This window comes from Capronia epimyces, assembly GCF_000585565.1.
Source record: "Capronia epimyces CBS 606.96 chromosome Unknown aczIQ-supercont1.1, whole genome shotgun sequence".
Classification (NCBI taxonomy): Eukaryota; Fungi; Ascomycota; class Eurotiomycetes; order Chaetothyriales; family Herpotrichiellaceae; genus Capronia; species Capronia epimyces.
In genome coordinates this window covers 2646598-2670701 of record NW_006912904.1, presented here as the reverse complement: position 1 = coordinate 2670701, position 24104 = coordinate 2646598, and the positions used below count along the sequence as shown (strand labels likewise).

Here is a 24104-nt window from a genome sequence, read left to right as displayed (position 1 = left end):
ATTGCTGTGTTTCTAGCATCTACAGATAGATGGTTATGTTTCTGGCATCTTCGCAGCAGCCGCACACCTAAGAGCTGGAGTACAATTGCTGAAACAAGCCCTTGACCGTCAAAGGTTTGATGTCGGGGAATTTGGTGTTCAGATCCACACTCCCCTCTTCCGGCTGCGTGGGCAAATCAAACGATCCATCATCAAACCATAACCCGAATATGGCAAAGAGACCCTGGAGCTGCTCCTTGGGGAAAAACGGGTAGGCGGGGACTTGTGCTGGAAGCTCCGTGATCTGTCCCTTCCGAAGGGTTTCAAGAGAGTCGTGCGTGACGTTGAACTTGACGCCTAGATCAGAGGAAGGTTGGTTAATACTTTTATGGAGGCATTCTCATTCTCATTCCCGGGACGGATCGGGTTATGCTGTGTTGTGTTGTCTTGGGCTCGGTTGGGGTTTGCTTACCTTTAGCCTTCTCTGCCAGCTGGACGAACTCGTTCCATGTGACTTTGTCGCCGACCACGTAACTCTCAGGCTTCCACTGGGGAAGGTCGAGGGCTTTGGAGGCATATTGAGCGATATCTGACGTGTGCGTGAAGGCGACCGGAGTGTTGCCCTCGCCTGGGATGCCGGCCGTGTTGCTGCTGAGATCGACCACCGCTGTCATGGGCGGAAGAAATGACGGGACCTTGGGAAAGCCCCAGTAGTCCAAGAAATAGCCATTGTTGATCCGAGTCCATTCCAGACTCGACTTCTTGAGCTTGGACAGAACTTCGAGCTTCAAGCCGGCCGGCGGAAATGCTTTTCCATGTCTGGCGGCCAGAAATTTATGAGTATGCGTAGGTGTAGGTGCAGAAGTAGGAGGAGGAAGAGAAGTAGGAGTAGGACTATTGGCAGGGGGCAACACAACTGTGGTGCAGAAGACAGACAACTCGACTCACTTTTCCGTATACGCGATCCCCCAGGAGCTGGGGATGAATCTCTTAGTGACCGGTGAGGCCTCGGCAGCTGTGATCAAGTTCAGCTCGGCCTCGTTGGTGGTAATAACGGCCAGAGTTGAGACGACGGTCCCGACTTGGTGGGATTTGAGCGTCTCTTCCAATGAGGCTGTATCTGCATAGTCGACCTGGACGACGGGAGCACCTTGTTCATTATCCGACGCCTTTTCGTTCTGTCAGTGCCAGTGCCCGAGAAAGTGAAAGTGAAAGTGAAAGTGCGCCGCCCGCAGAGTGTGCGTGATTGGGAGCGGGAGGGCATGTATGCCATATGTACCTTTCTGCTCAGCACCACGACCTTTTTGCCATCGGCCACCAAAGCCCGGACAATGGCTTTTCCGAGCCCACCGGTGCCACCAGCCACAGCAATCGTCGCCATATTACAATTTATCAGCCTTTGTTTGCTGATCGACCGAGGCTGAAGTGTATATGTGTATTCGTCGCCTGCTGGAACAGTGGTGATCGATCCCGAAATGCCTAGGTGAGGTGACCCTTCAAAGAAGAGGGAGACGAAAGCTGATGTATATGTACTTGTACTTGCCGACAAGCCTAACCTTGTGGGTGGGAAAGATATGGTGTGCTTTGCACCACAGACTGTGCCACTCCAGCTTGCCCCTCAGACTGGCCGGGAAAGCCTGCTTTGCAAAGCACCGCCCATGTTTATCAGGGGTCAGGGTTCCGGCTCGGAAGACAAGATTCCGGTTTGGAGGGGCATTCAGCCGTGATGGCGGATGATATTTCTATCATGTGAGCATAACTCTGGTTGCACAAGAGAGATTCAGATGGTGCAAAATCAACATAGTAGAGATACTGGCCCATTCAATTGCGAGAAATGTAAAACAGTGCCATTCTTATTTCACCCCAGATGTGGGTGTTCACAGGTCACAGCGAGGTCAAGATAACCACTTATTACGACAAGCTGAATGAAAAGACCGACAAAAGCCCGACCCAACACCCAACACAACTTGGGCCAAGGGCCTCGGTAAAGCCTCAGTCGTGATGTATCCATGCTCCATGACCGAGATGGTCGCCCAAACCCGTCGCAATTGATATTTCAGCCCTCCTCGTTGATTGTCTCCTGTATCCAAAACATTCGCGATGAGTAACACCGAGTTAGTGACTGTTACCGTCACCACTCCTTCGGGCTTGGATGTGGAGGGCGGCGAAAGAACAAGAGCACAAGCATCAGCATCAGCACGACTGCAGGATGTAGAGGGCGAGCCATCGAACGGACATGAGCTCGCGCCCATAGATGGAGGATCTGCTGCTTGGAGGCTGCTCTGCGCGGCCTTTGTGTTTGAGGCACTGCTCTGGGGTACTGTAAACCACTCAATTCAACCCCTATGCCTCGATGGTTGAGATTATCTTGATCACATAGATTGAATTGTGTCGCCGACATGACATGACATGACATGAGATACGAGGTTGATAGAAACTTGACTGAATCATGCGTGGGTGAATCTAGGCTTCCCGCTCTCCTTTGGTGTCTTTCAACAATACTACTCCCAGACGCCCGAGTTTGCCAACAATCGCTACATTCCCGTGGTGGGCACAATCGCCTCTGGATTGGGTTATCTCGGAGCACCAGTCGTCATGCCTTTTATCCAGCGCCATCAGCGGTGGCAGCGGCAGATGATTTGGGTGGGATGTATGTCTCGACGCATATCCTGTCCAGCCTACCCCGAACCCCCTGTGCCACCTGTCGCTAATGTGTCGGTCTCTCTCTCTCCGTCTCTCAGGGCCCATTTGCATTGCCGGACTCGTGTTGGGGTCTTTTGCGTCCAGTTTGGAAGTGCTTATCCTGACGCAAGGCGTGGCCTACGGTCTTGGGTTCCTCATCTTCTACTATCCCATCCTCAGCATGGTCAATGAATACTGGGTCGCGCGGCGGGGCATGGCGTACGGTGTTCTCTGCGGTGCCTCTGGAGTCTCAGGGTCGGTCATGCCATTCGTGCTGCACGCACTGTTGGCCAAGTACGGATACAGAACGACGCTTCGCGCCGTGGCCGTCGCCCTCACCTTGCTCACGGGCCCCTTGATTCCGCTGTTAAAGGGCCGTTTGCCGGCCTCGCACTCGGAGCGAGCCAGGATGCCCAACATCAACTGGACGTTTTTCCGCAGCCCGCTGTTCTGGCTGTACTCGGTTTCCAACCTGTTGCAAGGATTCGGCTACTTTTTCCCTTCCTTGTACCTCCCCTCGTATGCGTCGTCGCTCAGGCTCGGCGGCAAGAGCGGCGCCCTTCTCCTCGCATTGATGAGCGTCTGTCAAGTCGGCGGCCAGTTTGTCTTTGGTCTGCTATCTGACCACAAAGTCCCCCTGGACCTTTTGGCCTGCTTATCAACCCTGGTGGCAGCAGTTGCTTGTCTCGCCGTGTGGAGACTGGCTCATTCGCTCCCAGTCTTGATTATCTTTGCCGTTGCCTACGGCTTCTTCGGCGCAGGCTTCACTGCCATCTGGGCCAGGATGAGCACCGCCATAACAGACGACGTGACGGCAGGACCGATCATCTTCAGCTTACTGAACTTCGGTAAAGGCATCGGAAACGTGGCGGCCGGACCGGTGGGAGGCTTTCTGGTCTCCAGTTCAAAGTCGACCGGAACTCAGTCTCAGTCTCCATCATCGTTGTCCTATCGTTGGGTCATCGTCTTCACCGGAGTGTGCATGTTCGCAAGTGCTTGTACCATCTGCTTGCGATATTCAAAGTATCTTGTCTTGGTTGTTCGTGTTCGATGAGAGCGAGGAAGGGGAAGATCAAGTGGCAAGGAGCGAGCAGCGAGCAGCAAACAGCATGACATTTGATATTGACTTTGACTTAGGTCCGTGTTATCTTCTCCGCGAGTCTTGCTGGTCGTTGTCGAAGAGTCCACTGGGTTGTGGCTTGCGCTCAAGATAGCCATTCATAGACATGCATCTTGTCATTGCCCTCTCGTCGTAAGTCATCGTCATGTTCCTGTACGGACTTAGACAGTCCAGTTCATCCAAGACTGACTCCTAGAGCCGAGGCGAGGCTCTGTCGCCCAGTGGTTTAACCTACAATAGAACCATCGACGAGATTATACTATATATGTCTGAATTCTGAACCTCCGCCGGAACTGCATCTGTATGTGCTGCGGATCCATGGTGGTACTGTATCTGTATCTGCTGCAGACATATGGTTTTGACACAACACAACACAACGATCCACAACACGACACCACACAACGACCTTATACTACAGGCACCCTCCCGCACCGCAACCACACCACCAGGCTTCTCTTGGCGGCTTCTGCTTTGTGAAAAACCACAGTGATATATTATAATAGCAGAATTCCCTTCAACAATTCACGGAACGGTGGTCGAGTGGTCAAGATGCACAGCATCAGACATTACACTCGGTCATTCGGCCGGATTGAGGAGGTTGACGATGTCTGTCCCACCCTTTGACCAGCCCGACGCCTCTCTTCCCTCTAATACTGGATTTCTGACCAGGCTGATCCATCGAATCGGTATCTATGAAGTTATTCGGTATTGAGGATGAGTGGAAGTCGTGCGGTCAAGAGACAAAAAGTCGTCAATCCTCCGCCCCCCTTCCCCATAAAAAACCGCAATCAAAGTGTGGTTTCACTTCCCTGTTCCCAGTTCATCCCTCAGGGTGGACAGGGTGACTGGGCAGGAAAGTGTTTTTTTGTCGGTTTTCGGATTGGTTCTTTTTTTGGAATTTGAACTTCAAAACACTGACAATGTCGTGCGTGGGTGCGTGGGAATGGCTTTTTATTCTGTTAACAGTTCACCCTCTAGCTGAGGTGTCGGCCCTTGTCATACTGTCATACTGTCATACTACTATACTACTAGTCACCATACCCTTGAAGACCTCCAATATCGCTATGCGAGGCTTCAATGCTAGAGCGATAGAATGCTAGAATTGAAGCCACAACCTGGTTACAGGCCTTCTTCTAATTAGTACTACGGCACATGTATCCGTACAGCTATCTCTACAGTGCATATAAGGCACCAGATACATTACATCCTTAGGTGGGTTCAAGCCACCTGTTCCTTGTACGCTTCGACGACTCACGAGTGGACTCACGAAGTATTATGGCCGTGGCCGTGGCCGTGGCTGTAACCGCTCACAGTCAGATTTCGAGGCTTCAGAATCGTGAGTTATGTATGCGTAAGGCACGAAAGGAGCGCAGGACAGCACTCGATTCGGCCGGCAATGCCAATGTCGACGAAATAACAAATGGAAGGGACAGCACGCTGCTTCGAACCGCGAACACAGTACAGAGTCGAGTACTACTGCTGCTACTACTGCGAAATATGGTACAGAGAGTCCAGGGACAATATACGGTACAGAAAATACAGGACAAGATACACGGTACGGAGAGGACAGGGACAAGAGACACAGTACGCAGTACACAATATGAGCGCCGTGTGACGATTCGGCTCCTATGGACCTGGTACAGATCTTGACCTTGGTGTGTCAAGGAAGGGGTGGGCGGCATCGCATCGCGTCACGTCGCACTGCATAGCGGACACGGACACGGAATATTCGAGAAGGGCGTAACAGACAAATACAAGGAGCCGCAGCTGTGACTAACCTAGCACAGGCCGTGGGAAGGGGAAGTGTGAGCTGGGAGATGGCACAGAAGGCCAACAGTTTGTTTGCCGTGTGACAGACCTCCGTCGTGTCGCCTTATCCTCGTCGAACTTGGTGCGAAGGTACAGTCAGTATATAGCTACGTATACATTAACTTCTCACCGATTCCGATGCAAACTCCATCTCCATCCCCGATCAGCCACGCCGGCGTATTCACAGATGGTCCTGGGATCGAGCGAGTCTGTCTGCAACTTCACTCGTCACCCGTCACTGGTCACTCGATCAACATTAACACCAACACCAAAACCAAAAGAGTTGGACTTGGACTTGGGCTTGGGCTTGGACAGTCACCAGCGGCCGACTTGTCACTCGCAGTCGTGCAAGGGAAACGGACGGACAAACAGAGCCAAAACCAGAGCCAGTGTCATGATGGAAGGAACCACTGGGACATATAAAGCCACATCGTAGGCTCCCTTTTCACCTGCCTGCCTGCCTGTACGCTCTGAATCCACGATAGCTCACCTCCAGCATTCATAATACACAATATCTCAGGCTGCAACAAGATCCTCCAAGACCGGTCGGTATATTCTGAATACACTTAACAGATCAAACCAAACCCTCGAACTTGAAGCAGATCAAATCAAACCCTCAACCTTCAAGACTGACCTCCAACTCGAGGACTGGAACCGCACACGTTCTTAGACAAACGGTTCCCCCATCAACACTGTTAGCCAAGTACGGACAGAACGACGCTTATATCACCTCATCCAGGTCGGCGACTAGCAGCCTTCCAGCCGTCCAAATGGCCAAAAAATGTATCATATGCGGCGCCAACATTGGCGAGTTCTACGAGTGTGATTGCTCATTCGACACCTCGTCCAGGCAAGAAAAGCCGTCGTCGACGTCGACATCGACATCGACAGCCGACTCATCCTCTAGATCCAATGCCGATGCCTCATCCGAGACCAACGCCAACCAACCCCAATTCTCATCCATTCAGTGGGACTATGTTGGCAAGAAAGCCTCCGCCTCCAAAGACTCCCGGTCCTAGTCCGAGTCCCAGCGGAGCTCTGATGCTACAGGCCATTACTATGGTCGTAGATGAGCCTGTGTAGAACCCAAAGATGCATGATCAATCCACAATCTAGCTGGCTTGATCCGGGTTCGGGTTCGGGTTCGATTGGGGGTGAATGGACGAATATCAAGACTGGGTTGACCTGACCTACCGTTAGAGTTAGATAATGATCAGATTGAATCTCAATCTCAATCTCAATCTCAACCTTCTAGCCCAGAATCGATCTTCCGAAGATGGAGACCGATGCTTGGCTGACCAAATAAATACCTCTGAGAGGAATGTCTCACGCGGTACTGACCTTCTGCCACTCATGCAGTCAGTACATGTAGTCAGAATATTAGATACTTGGTCCTTAATATGGACCTTGTTTCACAGTGCGGAAAGTGGTTGAAGAAGAAATGTCCATGAGGATCTAATTCCCGACTATCATATCTTATTTTATGACGCAGCTATTCAGAATCAGAATCTCTTCGAACACTTACTTCAGTAGACTCGAATTTCAACACACTCAAGCTCGACAGATCGCTATCTACTGCTGTGTCCACCCACCTTGATCCTTGAAGAACAGCAGATGAGGCGCACTCTTGACCTTGAGAATGCTCATTCCAAATTTGGCCAGTTTGGGACAAATTTGGCCGAGCTTTTCCACATCAGCCTGCCTCACCAAGGACAAGCCATGGGTCCGACCTTTTTCGTTTTCGTCTTCGTCTCTGTCGGCGCCTTTAGCTTCGTCTTCGTTTTCGTCTTTGCCTTCGCCTTCGCGTTTAGCTCGGTCCGGGGCACCGATGACTTCGACCCCTTCGAGCTCTGCGCCGATGCCCTTGTGCCTGATAAAGCCTTTGATGAACTCTTCAAACCAGTTGTCCTCGAGCAGGATGCTGACGGTCAGATCAGCCAGACCGGCCTTACCTCCTCCAGCGCAGGCGTAGAGAATCTCCCCGACCTCGACCGGACGGAGGGACCACATGCCTAGATTCAGCACTTTCACACTCTGGAGGCTTTCGGTGCGCAGATGCTCGAATCTCTTCTTGAGCGCTGTTGGCGCTCGGCCGTCACTCGCGAATGGCAATATGCCCTCGGCCACTTTTTCTTTTTCTTTTTCTTTGTCTCCGTCCGGTCTCTCCTCTTCGGCTTTAGCAGTCTCAGTTTCACCCTCAACCAACTCGTCCACCATTTCTGGCATAAAGTCGAAGCTGGCACCCACCACACCCCCGACTATCAGGTTGGGCAGTTCTTCACCCTGTACTCGCGCGAGGAAGTCCCTGTCCTGGTGTCCTCGGAAGGTGTAGCTGACTTCAACCATTTTAAGGCTGTCTTGACCTTGCTTAGAACGATCCTCGAATATCCCACCAATGGTTCTGAAGAAGCCAGGACGGGCGAACGAGTCGATGACATGGAGCTCTTGCAGATGAGGGAGAAGTTGGAAGAATGCTTCTGCGTCTTTCCGTGAGGCATCGTCCAGCCCGTCAATCAGACAACTGAAGAAGGTTAAAGTGGTGATGTTCGGCAGCGCCCTGGCAAGTTGTTCCAGAAACGGAGGGCGCCCGGGGAATCCGAGGCCGAACAACTCTAGAGTAAGGTGTGTGATGGATGGCGGCAGAGTCGGCAGCGGCGGTTGCGCGATGGCGCCGGCGTCCAACGGCATCTGAACCTTTCCCTGGTACTCGTCGAGCTTGATGTCCGCGGTGAGTGTAAGTTGCCGCAAACGCGAGGCCTGTGGAGGGAACTCTGGTAGCTCGAATCCCTTTAACGAGATCTGTGCTGCGAGAGGAACTGAGCCAGATTCCGGCTGAGGAGCTGCAGCCGCCGCCGTGGAACTTGGGTTGTTGCCATCTACAGACATTTTCCAGTCGACGCGGCTTCGATCTCACGTCAGGCGCCTGATGATATGATGGATGGTGGATGATCTAAATCCACCGACTGGCGTATCTTGGCCGCCTGAAGAATAAGGGGCGGAAGGCTTCGAGACGATGATCGTTTCTGATGTTTGCCCAAATCTAGGATTACAGGTTCAGGGGTTACGGGACACTGAATCTCAACCTGTGAGCTCGGCCATTGAATATATACTGACCTTCGCATATCACTTCCTTTATGCTGGACGCTGTCTGCCTTGCTGCACTAAGGTATCTTTCCACCCACCTTGTGATATGTGGATTCTACCCCTCAAAACATTCTGCCGCAATCCGCAATCCTCAATCCGCGCGGAGCCGGGCGCGGGGAAAGGCAGAGCAGGGATGAATATGTGTTCTTATAGGTCTGGAGGTGAGGAAGCACATTCCGGGTAAGAAGCGGCGCAGATCTGTGGGTTCGCTGCCGCGAAAAGAAGGCGGAAGAGAGACGAAGTCGGCGCAGCGGGAAGAAAGTTGTACTGTACATATGTACCGTAGGAGGATGTTATTGGGTGTCAAGACACAAGTGGGATCGTTCTCTGATTCATGAGGAGCAACCCCGCAAAGAGGACTCCGTACTCCGTAGCACAGTTTAAGATCAACCTTACAAGAGTGTTTGTCGACCGCAGACATGCTAGTACTCGAAGCCAACACGACAAATCAAGAACTCCCCAATCGACCGACGCACCACAAGCCGAGCAAAGACAAGAGAAGACAAGCCAAAGAAAACAGAATCCCAAGGCACTGCAACATACAGGTGACGCCCGCAGAATATTACAGTGTCTAGCCGCAAGCCTGCAAGCATTGTGTATCCATGGTCCTCTCTGCTCTCAAATGTATTATTGTGTGCGAGGAAATAGAAAGCCATGTTGCTCGAGCCGGTTGGTGTCATGTTGTCTCTGTTGTCTCTGTTGTACAACGGGTGGAGGACGCAGCCAGGGTCGCGCCCACCAGATGAATTGTCGCAGGGATTGGATCATTCAACGACGATTTGAGATAGCAGTTGTCGGCTTCGTGTACTTGATCTGGGGCAAAGACAACCCCGGCGCAATGGCTTCCCGCATTGCTGACCTGGTTGTAGATCTCGCATTGTGCCAAACACTCCCCAAAAGAGCCTGCTGGCACAAATGGATAGATGTTCTGACCGGGGTAGTCGATGTCGCAGTTGATGATATAGTTGGAGTCCTCAGAACCTCCAGCAACAATTGCACCACTCGCCGCCTCGCATGGTAGGGTATCAGGCACAAGTGTTGGGGTAGCACAGTCCGTACCGAAGCAAGGAGTTGCTGGGCTTCCAAGAGGAGACAAGACTTCGCTTCTGGCTTCCGCTTGGTGTGAGCCTTTAAAATGGTGGGAAGAGGTGGCCGCAAGAATGTTGAGAGATACGAAGGTCCAGAGGATCAGCGCAGAGCAGAGAGAGGATCGGTAGAGACTCATTTGAGCTGTGTCTTTAGTCAGTCGGGAATCTTTGAGGCACGAACCGGCAGTCTTACCCTGCACTGTTTGTTGGCTCCTGTCTGAAAACGGGGAGCCAATGCTGGAGACAACAACCGGTCGAGACAGTTTACAAGAATTGTGTGGCGCGAAATTGTTACCGACGGGAAGGAACTTCGAATGGATGAGCGGTCTTCAGACTGCGGTAGACTTACAATCAACAAATCAACAAAAGCAGGAAAGATGCCGCGACAACATCTCGTACACAACATCAGCAGTGAAGTCCGGGAGGTGGTGATGTGATACCTTACCATGCAAGACACATCTCCGTTGGTGGTCCTACAACTATTGCCATTGTCGAAGTCAAATGGTCCGACTCTGATCAATCATTCTCTGTGGTGATCCATTCTAGAATCATAGCCAGAATTTTCTCTCTATCTCATCTTGTATGTAAGGCATAGCTTCAAGCCTAATGCAGCAATACCTCCAAGTCTCTGTAACCATGTCTCGGCTTCAACTCCTAATGAAGCATCCTGTCACTGGGCTGCTCGAGGAAACGTAATCGTGCCCCAGTTTGCCATCATCGCACCCTGTTGTTGATCCTTCGGCAAGGCATCACTCGAATGGTTGAGACCTAGTAGATGGCGCATTGCTTGGAATCCATGATAGCCGCAGATGCTAGGAGCCCGCGAAGCAATCAATCAGCCTTCTGAGCCAGTTCGCGTACCCGAGATGATGTTGTTGCCTTCTTTTCAACATCGGCGGCCCAAAGTGCTGCACCCACAGTGTTTGTGAAAGCGAAGATAAGATTTGCAAACGGGATCATTTCCAAGACGAACGCTGTCACACCAAACGAGGTGTATCCGCCACGGAACTCCTCGACGTGAATTTCTCGCTCTCTCTTGGACCATCCCTTGAGCTGGAAATATCTTGTATGGGCAGCCGGTCCCGCTCGTTTTCCCTGTAAGATGATGAATATTACCGTGCCAACAACAGGGATGAAGTTGAGTGGCAGGTACAGCAAATACCGAACGATGGCATTTGGGGTGAACTTGGCAAAAGGCTTCTTGACCAGCTTCCCCAACCGAGCGATATTGTCGCCTCCGCCCTGTATTTGCCTCCCCTCTCCCACCAAGTTTGTGCAGTTTTGTGATAGCAGCGTGCCATCGAAGGTATCAACGAGGGCATCTTCAATTAGGAAGGTCTTTGCGAGGAGATTGATGAGAGTAGAGCTTTCGCTGAGGGTGAGCAGAGCTGCAGAAATGGCTGCGATGGGTCCCGAGGTAAATGCCATGATTGCAGCTTGAGGGACATATGCGACGAGGAACATCAGAGTGGTGATGCCGACGCTGAGGGTAAGGGTAGGGGTCAGTTTGGAGATCAATGGTCGCCATAGGTCTTTGTGGGTGGTGAAGTAGAAAACGCCCTGGTGAGTGTTAGGAGAGAACCGCATCTTCCCACAGACGCTGGCTTCTGCTTTCTGGCTTCTGGCTTACCTTGAAAGGATACAAATAGGCTCGGGACTGGAAGGCATCCACGGTCATTGCCTTGACTCTCTCAGCTTCTTCGGCTGCAACTTGCTTTACCCGGTCCGACATCTTGGACAAAAGGGTCGTTATGTGTAGGCTAGACGAGAGCCCGGAGTGAAAGAGGTGAGGTGAAGAGTTGCCCTGATTTGTGATGGTGCAGTAAGGAGATAGAACAGAAAGGGGAGGAATAAGTTGAGAGGCATCGAGAAAGCAGGAGTAATCGTGTCCTGACGGATATTGCTACCGGTGTTTTGTTTGATAGCAGCTGGTGGCAGCCTGCCCACCGATGATGTATGTTGTTTGTGGCTGGAGCAATGAATGATGTCACTGCCAGCATCTGATCTCAGCTGTGCTCTGCCCAAGCCAGATGAGTTAGCGCTTTCCAGTCTGACAGATTCAGAAGACTCCTGACACCACTGAGGACCCGCAAATCGAAGTCAGACAGCCTCAAATTTAACAGCCTTACCCCACTAGGTACCCGGTACCTAGCATCTGGGGAAGTGCGGTGCGGAGAACGGAGGAGTACAGAGTACAGAGTACCTATAGGTACACAGTCCGCCGCAGGCCCATTCGAACTTGCGGACATGTCGTTTCGATTTCGAAGCCGATATCGATCCAGATTGTCTCGATGGCAAACTACTGGCACTGTGCTCCCCGTCCAGTTTGGTGGTGAAGAAGCGCTGCAGTATTGGCGACGTTGACATCGGTGAGCCTTGGTGAGCCTTAGCCAACCCTGGCACCTACCTGCTAACCGGGAACCCTAGCACCCTCTCTGCGCTGTGCAGGCGACATTGACTTTGTCAGACACGCCGATATCCATCCTCCATGCTGATAGGACATGGCGCGACGGCGATGGCGACGGCGCCGGCGCCTGCCAGGTCCTCGCCCATTATTTTCCCCTCCTGCTGTCAGCACTCGAGCACGACGGCATCTCTCCACACCTGCGCCTACTGTATGTCCATTCATCCGCGTTTGTGGGCTTAGGCTACTACGATAGCCATCACCACATATGTATTATGGATGGATCTCTCGTCGAAATCCCCGCACCCTCGGCTCCTGCTGCTGCTGGGAATTCCGTCTCTTCCAGGTCGGTCGAGGAAGCGCTCGCAAGGCTGGAGGAGGAGCAGGAATCAACTGGACAGACGCAGCAAAGTCAGACGCAGCGAATTCAGACGCTCACTTTCACCTCTCCCGAGTTCCACGGTACGAAGGGGAAGATTCTCTCTCTACTGGAGGCTGTTGACTCTCCAGGCGAGTTCTGCAGCCACGTTGTAGACGAGACCCCTTGCAACCCCGGTCTTCTCGTCACTAACTATGGCGAAGTCGGGCTTCCGATTTTACATCGGGACTTGACTGGTTTAATGCACCTGGGTGAACAACGGCGAGATGTTAGATACCAAGATATCGCCGCCTTCGGCACTGGCTCGCTTAAGATGTGTAATCCACAGTGGAGAGCCTCCTTGAACAAACACCTGGAGGATTTCAAAAAGCGCATGGGATTGCACCGCAGTGTTGACGCTGGGTACCCTGCACTTGTTGTGTGCAGACCAGGAGCTGACATTTCTCCCTATCTACAGCATCGAAACGCAGAGACAACATTTGCAAAGCTATTGATCACGTTAGGAGGCTGTCACACCGGATCCTCGCTCTCTGTGACTTATGATGGAGGAGCAGCAAATGTGCCTTTAGAGCACGGGCACCAGTATGGGAGCGTTCTAACCCTTTGGCTTTTGGATGCAGACTTCACCTGGGAGCCCTCAAAGGCCGGACACTTTGCCGCTCTTCTGTTCGACATTGTGCGCCCTTCCCAGAGCATACCGACTATCCCGCCCGCACTTGAAGCGGTGCCAAAACTTCGAGAAGCCCTACACTATCACTTCACCCGTACCGGCCCTTCCCACCCGCGTATGCTAGCCTTCTGCATACCTAGACTCGTGGCTACCGGGTGCTCGATCAGATCCACTTTGTCGAGCCGCGACAGATGTCAGATCAGCCGTCTTCAAAAGTCATGCGCTGCAAATCGCTACTGCCTGTACCTTGCTCGCCTCAAAAGAACTGTTGTCGGTCAGAGACATGGTATGCCGTCGCTCGGCCGCAGCTCTGTGACGGGTCACCTTGATGACAAGTTAGCCGACGGATACAGACTGGTCGACATAGAGACACTGACGGGAGATCTTGTCTGTCACAAGGCGTCGTTCTATCCTGAATGCTTGATACAGAGCGATGTGTACAATTCCAGGCGTATCCCTGAGTTCGTAAACTTCCGTCACCAACCCCAGGACGGAACGAATCTGGTGGAAGTGTGCTACGAAAATGCGGTGCGTACCGTACAAAGCATAAATGGATGAGCTGACTGATTTCCGTAGGTCATCCTCATAATGAGCCCGGAAGATGAACTAGACTTTGTTGCAGAGAATAGCCACGAGTTTGCTGGCAATGAGCAAGTGGACAGTCTTCGACAAGCGTATCAGGCTACGAGAGAAGACCTCAGTAACACGGACAAGGCGAACCACTTCTTGACGCTCTGCAAAACCAACGTTCGGTCCCTAAAGGAGAGGCCTGAGCCGGTCCACTTTGGCGAAGTGATGGTCGTAACCATGACTAAAACCCTGAGCTCTGACTTGGATCGAGACAGATCAGCCGTCCTACTGGACCTGTTATCACTCCTGGAATACCACAGAATTGAGTTTGTATTCGAAATGATCATGATCATAATGTGGGCGGACTGGAAAGACGTAGCTGACTTGTGAGTAGTCCAGAACAGGTCTGCCTGGACACAGCTTAACCTCATTTAGGCTCGAACAGGCGTTCCTTCGTCTGCCAGACGCAGTTGGTCGCCTCAATATGATGCTTCATCTGTCGGACAATTCAGAATACATCTCTTCGTCGAAGCGCTTTGACATCATCAGCTGGGTGGAAGCTCAGCTCAACAAAGAAATTTCCGCACTTCCCGTCATCACCCAACATGAGAGGCAAGTAGTCCTCCAAGCGCTACTTCGATTCAAAAGCACCACCATCCTTGATACGGTCCTTTCAAAGACAGAACATCTTTTCCCCATCGACTCATGCCTCTGGCTGTTTGAGAGATTGATAGAGTCCCAAGGTACCTCGAGGCCTGGCATTGGACAGGAGTCGGAATCCGTCCTGAGGGAGCAGGGTCACATTGTGATGAACACCTTCGTTCCCCGTCTCGCCAAAAGGATGTTGGAATTCATCAATACGGATGCTGAAATAAGTGCCGATAAGCTGATCGACTTGATCAATGACATCTTAATCCCGGGGTCCATGCTCATCATTGAACTGCTGGCAGCACTTTTGAAGTTCCGCGGGCCTCTTCTCTCCCAGTTGTTACCGCAAGCTCTCACATACGCTGAAGGACTTGATTCTAGATTGAGCGGACCTGCAATTGACGGGCTCCAGAATTTCATCACCGGGGTTCTCACCAACTTCTACATCCACGAGGTCGGTGAAGTCCCACAACGGAAGATACCTGTGATTCGCAAGGGATACTGTTGTCCAACGCAGTGCCCAGACTGCATGTTTATCAACACGTTTCTCCTCGATCCCTACCGGCGGGTCTTTCAAAGTTTTCTATGGTCTGAGCTGAGATGCGACCACATCCTCAGTCATCTGCATCACTTGGGCTCTCTCAAACTCGAGCTGGTCGCCGTGTCGGGCTGTGACAACCCACAGCTCCGAATCACCAAGATCGATCCTACCTGGGAGGCATCAGTCAGCACGTGGCACCGCAACCGACATCTCTACCTCGACACTCTTGGCCAGATCTCGCAGCTGAGGGCCGGCATGCTTGAAGGCATCACCAAAGATAAATTCGGTATCCTCATGACGGAAAGCCTGCTCGCCATGCAAGGTATCGCTTTCCGCAGAGATTCCGCCACCTGCTTGGTCGGAACGCGCTTCTACCTCTTCTGTAATCCGCCATATCCAGGGCCTGGGCTGGTCGAGGACATAGCTGAACTGATCACAAGTCACGGAGGCGTGGCTGTCACAGCCGTTGGCCCACTACTGCGACCTGATATCGTCGTTGTCGTCGGAACAATGCCATCCAAGGACGCCGTCAGGGAAGCCTTCGGCCCCACACGAAGGGTCATCGACCGGAATGGACTGCTCCATTTAATCCAGACGTCGCAGTTGTTCAATCCACCCACAGAGCAGCGGGAGTCCGCTCCGGAATCAATCTTGGACACGGCGTTGTCGTCGCCGTCCGTGCAAACCGGCAGTAAGCGCCAGGCGGAACATCTGATAGAATCAGAGCAGAAAAGGGGGGCCGGAAGAGAAATAGAGCCTGGACAATGGCCAGGTCTCGGTCTTTATGGTACCGGAAATCGAGGAGATTGGGGCTCGACTGCCAATAGTGCATGATGAACCACACTGTCAACTACCATGAAAAAAGAATCTCGGCAACGTCACAACGCGGACCAGCTTTGTCAATGATGTCGACAAAAGCCAGTCAACCCGCTCGGTTGGTCCCGCCCGTTCGTATCAGCTTCATGCTATCTTTCTTGCTCTTGCTCTTGCTCTTGCCCCTGCCAAAGCGTCAATTGTAAGACTCGAAGAATAAACACGCAAAGAAGTCGAACCAAAAAGGCAAATACCAATAGCAAAATCAACAGCAAAAAGCAAACGCAAGACAGCTCGAGAAAGAAACAAAGTCAGTCGATCAATGTTTCGCTATAACCCATTCCATGGCATTGCAACCCTCCTTCCCCGCCCACTGTAAGAACTCCCAAAAGAGATAACCCTGTCCGCCGTGAACAAGGACAGGCAATCAGTTCAAAGGGCTGTGTAGTATCTGAGCACTTGAGGTGTGTAGGCTCGTCCCCATTTTCCCTGGCATCTGCCGTCGCCGTGTTGTTGCCGTTCACATCATCGGGGCACAACGCATCGATGCCGCAATAACCACCCACGTCTCTTCCTCAGCCAGCCGTCACTCCTCTCCCCCAACCTCCAACAAAGAAGCGGGGAAGCAATCAACAGGCGCAGTTATCGCTCTTCTGCTTCGCCCGGTCTGCAAGGTTGACCCGGGCCTCATCCGCACGATTGGCGGCTCCAGACAGAGCGGCCTGCGTGCCACCGCCGGCGGCCCCTCTGGATCCCTTCAACGAAGTCTCGGGAATGGCGTTGGCAATCGCAGAGAACACATCTGCAACGTTGGTCCCCGTCTTCGCAGACGTCTCGAAAAATAAGAGACCTTCCTCTTCAGCGTACGACTTGGCTTCCCGAGTCGAGATCTTTCTTGCATCACCGTTGTCTGTGGGTTCGGCTTCTCCCGGCTCGGCACCTCCTTCTTCAGCGTCGGCGGGCGAATCAGCTGCACTGTCGTTGTCGCCGGACGACTCGGCGCAAAGGTCCAGTTTGTTGCCGACCAGGGCGATCACGATGCCCGGTGACGCTTGTCTCTGCAGTTCTGCCACCCAATGCCTGGCCTTTATAAGGGAAGTAGGTTTGGTCAGGTCATACACGACGAGCGCCGCTTGCGCGTTGCGGTAGTACATGGGTGCCAATGAGGCAAATCGTTCCTGGCCGGCGGTATCCCAAATCTCGAACTTTATGATCCGGCTGGGCAGTGAGATCTTCTGGGTGAGGAATGCGGCTGTCCAAATGTCAGCTGGCGACTTCCGGGATTGGGAGATCTCATAGCAAAGAACCGGCGCGTTAGAACGCCTGACAAAAGGGAGCGTACGGATGCAAGGAATGACATACCGCCAATTGTAGGCTCCTTATTCTCTTGAAAGTCATTGTTGACAAACCGTAGAACAAGAGATGACTGCGCAGTGTGTTAGTCAATTGTCCTCAGTCCCCTTTCAGCATCTTTGGTTTCTTGTTCTCCCCAAGTCGCCTCTCCGCTTGGCAAGAGGATCATGGTATCACGATCTCAACTGTGAAACCAGTTAAGACCACCAAGGGTCTGAGGGTTCCAGGTGTTCGGAAGAGTATGGCACAAGGGCAAGGTGCTATTTGATTCGCGTAACAGTTGTGCGCAACACACCTTTCCCACGGCTGCCTCTCCTAGCAGCACCAGCTTGACGCTGCTGCTAGGCTTGGGTGCCGACGACTGGTCCGCCATACTCTTGATTGCGAAGCGGTAATGCAGATGTGAAGGATCAGCTCTGCGGATGGACGCTTGTGCGGCTAAGGATTCGATCGATTGCTGAGCGCAGACAGCACCCTGCTTGCGGCGGTCGTGGGATTATGAGGAATCTACTCTGTCGAGGGTTGAAAGATGTCGGAGGTGGTTGGGCCGGAGCAGGTCCGCGAATGGGTCGTCCTGGCGTTCAGGCTTTTGGTGGTGGGCGAAGGCCTCAAATGAATGGATGTTTTGGGTGGCTCTGAATTCTATAGAGCGCCAATCGAGGAATCCAAGGTCTCGGGAGAAGTTGGCAGAGGTGGGATGATGGTGCAAGCGGAGGATGATGGCTCAGTCCAGCGGAACCAAGTTGGGACTGTAAGTAAGTCTTGGTGCCGCAGGAGTGACGACGACGCAGCACAGCAGTTGAACATGATTGCACTTCGACCGCAAATACTCCGTAGGTGTAAATTGCACGTCCGTTGATACACTGCTCCGTACAGAGAGGGCTGGCCAGGCTCCCTCTACGGAGTATTTCTCAACAGCGCAGTTCCTACCTAGTTACAGAGTAGAAGAGATCGTTGCATTTCACTCATATCCCTCTACCTTGCTAACGCGGCGTCGCACTCTGAACGCAGCCCTCATGTGATTATTTGCCACTTGATGCCGACCAGCGCCAGTCAACAGACACGTAAATTGATGAACCGGAGAGAAATCTGGATCAGTTGAACTGATGATATTATCTAACTGCCTAATAGGCCACATCACCATGTGCCATTCCTCGCGGTGTGACGGTGACTCAAGCGACCGGCCCAGGGTCCGATCCCTCCAATCCACTGATATCTCGATGCAATCAGGCAGACAGGTCCAGACTGCGAATCCGCCGATCCCATCCACCGTTACTTTCGTAAGGGCCAAAAGAAACCCCTCAAAGGAAATGTGACCTGAGTCATACATTCTATCGCGCCGATGCCCTCCATCCATTTTGTTTTCCCAGCCGCCCATGATCCATCTATGGTGGAACGCCGAAAAGAGAAGGCCTTTTGATACACAATTTGTACAAGAATGATATTCTGGTGAAGTCCGAGAAGACAATGCGCCGCATGCATGCAAAAAATTTCGCCGAAAACGCTTGAGAAGTTCCGAGAACGATAGTTGTACAGGGTAGTCGAATAGCACACGGTATTAGGTATCTTGGTGGGAAAGATCAACGTGCTCGTCGAATAACAAGGGGCAGATGGTCGCGATCAAGGCTTGCGCGAAGCTGCTGTAGCAAGAGCCATAGTGCGGGTAGCCCATGCGAGGAGGGCTGCGATTTGCGATTTGCGTGTGGAGCGGTAGAAAGATGTCCCAGCATTGGCCAGAAGATGTCATGGTTCGTAGAGCTTGACCGTCTGCGTCTTATTTCGAAGGAGGCTTTGGTTTAGGAACTCCGGTGGTGTCGTATCCACCACGGCCCATGTCGCAAGGAGCAGATGTCGATGATGAGGAAGTCATTGTGTCTCTGAAGTTGAAGTGTTAGGATGGAAGGTTTGTAGACGAATTGGGCTTGGAAGATGGAGCATGTAGGCTTATATACCCAGGCAACAGAATGGGCTGACTCACGCTGTGATCTGGCACTACTTTGGCAGTGAACCAGGAAAGATGGGGAGAGTCAAGGATGTTGTACAGGGTATCTCGCTGATCGCCAGCCTCGACGTCTTTGTAAGAGGGTGTTGGAGCGCGTCAAGGGAGGAATGCGCCACGAGCAAAGGAGTCGCGTTCAGAATTTGAGTTTCTGGGCTGTCAGGGACGTTCTGGGACGGCAGGGTGTGGATTGAGGACGGCAAGCTCTTGAAGAATTGTCGGGGACATATGGTACAGGTAGGATGTCGAGTCTCGGATGGGTGATTGCGCGCAGTTGAGTCCTCGACCGGGTTGAGCGTGACTGAACGCGCGGACTGTTAGGGGTGTGATGTATCGAGTGTCTGTGACTGTCAGGATGGCGGGAAATTCACTGGGAGCCTGGACCGGATTTGATGTGATCTGCAGCAAGCAAAATAAATCAAGACAAGATCTGAATAATATGAACTAAACAAAGAACGTAGAGAGGAGAGGCACGCGAGACTCAGGGAACGTGTAACAAAACTTTTGACACCTGGGAAGGAGATCTAGATGAATTATACCAGAAGGACTCAGGACAACTGCAGCTACCCCCTTTCGGCACATCGGATTGACGGGGCGTGTTTCCAAGAGGCTTTCTTTTCGGACAGGGAGCTGCAAGGCTTGCCCGCCAGGCACAGGGTGGATTCGCTGGGCGCGGTGTCGGTGGACAACACAGGGGTGTCAGGAACCGGATGGTGGGACCCGTAGTCCAGCCCACGGAGACTAGATATGATCCCAAGGATTAGAGCAGGACGGATCATGGCCCCGGGTCAGTCGCAGGGGAGACCAGGACAGAGGCAGGCGAACTGCTTCGTGTGCTGACACAAACTATACGTCCCTTGTCTTGCAGGAATCAGCTGCGAAGCGCCTCATAGCGGATCCATCAGCCCAGGAAGCCTGCCATTCGTGTGTCAGTTGGTGTGATCAAGGGCTCTGGAAATGCGCAAGTATGGCAATGATGCTGCTTCGTTGCGAACGTCACCAAAGACACATCAATATGCCCCCCATCAAGCCTTCTACCGCGGTGCCCTGGTCTGCCATCACTCTTCCCCGACCCATAGCGCAGTGTCACCCTGGGATGAGTTTGGGTTCGATTCGAGGACGACAGTCGGACAGGCAGCTAATGACGCTTGAGAAGGGCATCCGACGTGGCTCGCTGAATCAGAACGGAGCTGACTGGGGCCGCAAAGCATCGACCAGATTTTTTGGAATCCGGAACACAGGTCTCCAAGGGGTGTTGGAGGGAGAGGAGAATTCGAGAGAGAGATCGCAGGGGGGTGCGGGCTAAGGGGCCCGCCTGTCCAGTACGCCGGGTAGGGAGGGTCGAGTGGCTGACCCGCGGTAGACGAGAAAGGAGAGGGTGTGGGCTAAGAATGTGTCAGCGGTGCCAGAGCCAGCCATCACATCGATGTTTGGCGAGCTGTGGCAGGGTGCTCAGTGCTGTGGCCTGTTGCGGATGCAAACCTACCTGCTTCCTCAGGACCCAGGTACCTACCTACTCTGTCTGTAGTGTACGGAGTAGGATGTGGTGACCGGGGGGAACCTGAATCAAGGGAGGGACAGTTCCAGCCGCCAGCGCGGGCAATAATGTTTTCCAAACCCACACTACGACCAGTAGGTAGTTAGTAGTAGTTGCTGCCTAGTAGCAGTTGCTAATTATTAGATGAACCCGCGGATGCGCGTTCGGCTGTTGACGAGGCAGGCTAGAACCCCTAGAAACATCTGGTCGCAGTCAATCATCCAGCAGTGCCTGGGCCAGCATCAATGGATTGGCACTTCATTTGCTGTCCTCAAAAAAAACACCAGCCAGTCCGTCCTGTAACTCAGCTATCCCAACAACCCTCCTCCGTTGTATGGAGCGCTGGGCTCTCAGTTATCCTCATGTCTCCCATCACTTCTCCTCTCCAAACCGCCAACCAGGAGCGATGTGCTGTACCTGCGAGCGCTCTTTTTGTGAGCCCCGTGTGTGGTGTGTGTGTATCGATACCGCTGGTGGCCAAGGGGCCTTTGGCGCCAGTCCAGTGTTCGCGACTACTACCACACAATCTGTAGCTAGTGCTGGTCGCTGAAATGGCTGATGCCAGTGTTACGGCACCTCTGTCTGGCCCTTGTTCCATTTTCGCGTCCGTCCATACCCCGGCTTGTTTATCTTTTGATCGTCCACACACTTACTTCCCTCTTCGTCACCTTTCCGCCCCTTAGTCGGCCACTTGGTTGCCGGTACCTGCACAAGCGTCCACCATGGTCGAACGAATTAGAAGCCGTCTCTTAATTCTTCCAACATGAGAACTTAATCGCTTGTTCATCTCCAGCAATGGACTGAACAGGACATCTATACCGCTGTCTGACAGGTAGTTGACAGCTGACAGTTGTGTCAAATGCCGTCAATGGATACATCGGATACGATTTGGTGTGTTAAGGGAACTTCGGGTATCGAACGGAAGCCAATTCGATCGGCGTTAGGTCGATGCAAGGGAGAACAATCTTGGACAGTCCGAGCGTTGCTTTTCGGATCGAGAGCAAGCACTGGATTTAGGTCACTCTTGAGTATCGAGTCGGCGGTTGGGTGATCGCCATGGCAGAGAGACTATGTGTACACGAAGTGGTGGAGCGGTGTCTTGCGGTATCTTTGAAGCGCTCTGGTAGCAAAATGGTCACCAGTCCATAGTAATGCTGACCTTAGTCCCTGGTGTCAGAGAGAAGGTCGGCGCATGCCAGCCAGTCCTACCAGATACGCCCTGGAGGTGGTGAGGCATCGCTTGGCATGATAAAGCTCACTAGCAAAGTTGAACCTCAACGGTTCCGCAGGGCGCAGGCCGCAGGCCGCAGGCACGTCCATGGTCAACCTGAAGTTCAACCATACCTAAGGTAGGTATTATTGCACACCTCAGCTTGGAACTACCTTAGTTAGCAACACTGTCGTTGAACTGCTCTCTACCTATTACGGATGAGGATTTCCACTTCCGCTGCTGGTATCGATTACTACACTACATGTATCATTAGTTTCTCGCTCATCTTACCATGTACAGACTTCTACGGTTGAATCATTGCTTCCGCAGCCGACCCATCGATGTTAATCAACCTCTTCCATCAACCACAATCATCCGTCCACCGGTGGTCCCACTGGCGCTGGAGGCAGCAAGTCCTCAGCCCGCCTCTCCTCCCTCGTTACCTTCCGGAACTTGCGGCCCGGTGCTGGCCCCTACAATCAACCTGGCTTCAAGATTGCATTCCCCTAATACCCCAACTACGCCTGTGGGCATTGTGTGAGCTAGAACCACGCTAGAACCCCGGCAGCTGGGCTTAGGCTGCCTCTTCCGCCCGCCGCCTACTAGTAGTAGGCCTGCTAAGCCTAAGGCTGGTCAATCCAACCCCTCGACTCAGCCATCGACCCGTCAGGAACGGTGAGCCAGGCACGCAATGGGTCCAACTGGAAACATGTTGCCACCAGGCCAGACGGACATCTTGCGTATCCAACCCTTTCAGAGCTGAATGATCCAACATCGAGCCGCTATCAGGACCTCTGGGCGACGTTCAGACTACTTGCACCAGTGCACTTCTTTAAAGGCGCCGAAAGAATCTCTGGTCCAAGGTCATGGCGCCTCAATCGCCCCAGCATTTTCAAAAGCTCGTTATTGCGTGTTTCATGTATTGTTGCTACGTCCAACATTCTTCCATCACATCTCAGCGCGTCTATGAGCGGTTGCATTGCAACCCCGGTCGGTTGGGGCCACTGTGGGAACCTGTTGTAGAAACTAAATCCATGTGGCGGGCCAGGGATCTCACGAGGCTTTCGGCCAACTTGGGCCCCTTCGTCCTGGCCCCGTTACAGAGTACAGCAGAGGATCCGCGCCACGGAAGGTTAGCCTCCTAAGCCCGGCACCCACCCACACAGTTTGCTAGTGTCCTGAAGGGAGAACGAGAGGGAAATCATTGCTATCCGTACGGAGTACATCAACCTCTGTCGTGGCACAGCTCCGGCGGCGATACCTCTCCACGAGTCTGGATGTCGAGCGCCAATGCAGAGCACCTGCGCGATGCCAGCATTTCTGGATTGAATCTCCTTTCCGCGAGCGAGAACATGAGATTTTCAGATGAGATGTTGATCAAACAAACGGGGAGCAAGAAGGCGGGCTTCCGGTCCTGACATAGTACTGTCTAGCTCGCTAGAGGTCGTCTGCAATAATTGACCATGTGTCGCCCTGGCTGCTGGGTTTTCTCCAACAGGCCTTAGGAGTCAGCTTGATCTCGGAAATTATCTAGCCAGCAACCTCGGAACGGTCTAAGGCTCTGTGTACCTGCATTAGCTGGCGCCCAAGCTGCAGGGTTCTTGCTCCCCGTTGTACGGATGCGCGATCATCCATGAGCATCCACCAACTTACGGCCTAATTACACATCCGAACACCCACTTCGCCGCCTGGCCTAATTGCCCAGGAGGTATGTCGCTTCGAGGGTTCCGATATAATACATTAAGAACGGTCCCGGACGTCGGGCAGCCGATAGACCCTTGATGACCTTGAAAAACCTCCCTTGGTTTGGAGCGAGCTTGGTCTTTGACCGGGAAACCGGGTCGCAGCATCCATGCCCGCCTCTCGCTTGAGCCGCTGTGAAACATGCTTTGGATATCATTAAGATTCAGGTTCGACTTCTGGTCTGATGCATCATCTATTCTGAGTCTCGGAAGACCACCTAGACTGTTCCCTCAAGCAACCACTCTACCAGTAATTAGTTGGACACGCTACCACCAGATTCGGAAGATCCAAGGTACATGACAGCGGCAAATCTGCTGTCCGAGGTACTTGCTGCAAGACTGCATTTGACACGTCCGATTTTCGCTTCTACGTACCAGTACCTGTCCGCCCTGTCACCGACTTGTTCCTTCGGCGT

General features: G+C 52.7%; 6 protein-coding genes across 6 annotated transcripts; 2 read left to right on the top strand and 4 right to left on the bottom strand.

Annotated features, from left to right (window-relative positions):
* Positions 1-67: 67 nt before the first annotated feature.
* On the bottom strand, positions 68-1360 carry A1O3_00977 (uncharacterized protein; the record flags this gene model as incomplete). The annotated part of the gene is made up of 4 exons (XM_007731126.1): positions 68-336; positions 452-798; positions 928-1148; positions 1259-1360. 4 exons carry the CDS (start codon positions 1358-1360, stop codon positions 68-70), a joined length of 939 nt encoding a protein of 312 aa, XP_007729316.1.
* A 719-nt stretch (positions 1361-2079) lies between these two features.
* On the top strand, positions 2080-3715 carry A1O3_00976 (uncharacterized protein; the record flags this gene model as incomplete). The annotated part of the gene is made up of 3 exons (XM_007731125.1): positions 2080-2296; positions 2447-2629; positions 2721-3715. The coding sequence occupies 3 exons, from the start codon at positions 2080-2082 to the stop codon at positions 3713-3715; spliced, it is 1395 nt and encodes a 464-aa protein (XP_007729315.1).
* A 3447-nt stretch (positions 3716-7162) lies between these two features.
* A1O3_00975 (uncharacterized protein) lies at positions 7163-8476 on the bottom strand (the record flags this gene model as incomplete). Its single annotated transcript, XM_007731124.1, has 1 exon — positions 7163-8476. One exon carries the CDS (start codon positions 8474-8476, stop codon positions 7163-7165), a length of 1314 nt encoding a protein of 437 aa, XP_007729314.1.
* Positions 8477-10653: 2177 nt separating this feature from the next.
* Positions 10654-11554, bottom strand: A1O3_00974 (uncharacterized protein; the record flags this gene model as incomplete). Its single annotated transcript, XM_007731123.1, has 2 exons — positions 10654-11382; positions 11453-11554. The coding sequence occupies 2 exons, from the start codon at positions 11552-11554 to the stop codon at positions 10654-10656; spliced, it is 831 nt and encodes a 276-aa protein (XP_007729313.1).
* A 947-nt stretch (positions 11555-12501) lies between these two features.
* On the top strand, positions 12502-15868 carry A1O3_00973 (uncharacterized protein; the record flags this gene model as incomplete). The annotated part of the gene is made up of 3 exons (XM_007731122.1): positions 12502-13803; positions 13852-14231; positions 14281-15868. 3 exons carry the CDS (start codon positions 12502-12504, stop codon positions 15866-15868), a joined length of 3270 nt encoding a protein of 1089 aa, XP_007729312.1.
* Positions 15869-16476: 608 nt separating this feature from the next.
* A1O3_00972 (rab family, other) lies at positions 16477-17573 on the bottom strand (the record flags this gene model as incomplete). Its single annotated transcript, XM_007731121.1, has 3 exons — positions 16477-17099; positions 17210-17273; positions 17496-17573. The coding sequence occupies 3 exons, from the start codon at positions 17571-17573 to the stop codon at positions 16477-16479; spliced, it is 765 nt and encodes a 254-aa protein (XP_007729311.1).
* Between the last annotated feature and the right edge of the window lie 6531 nt (positions 17574-24104).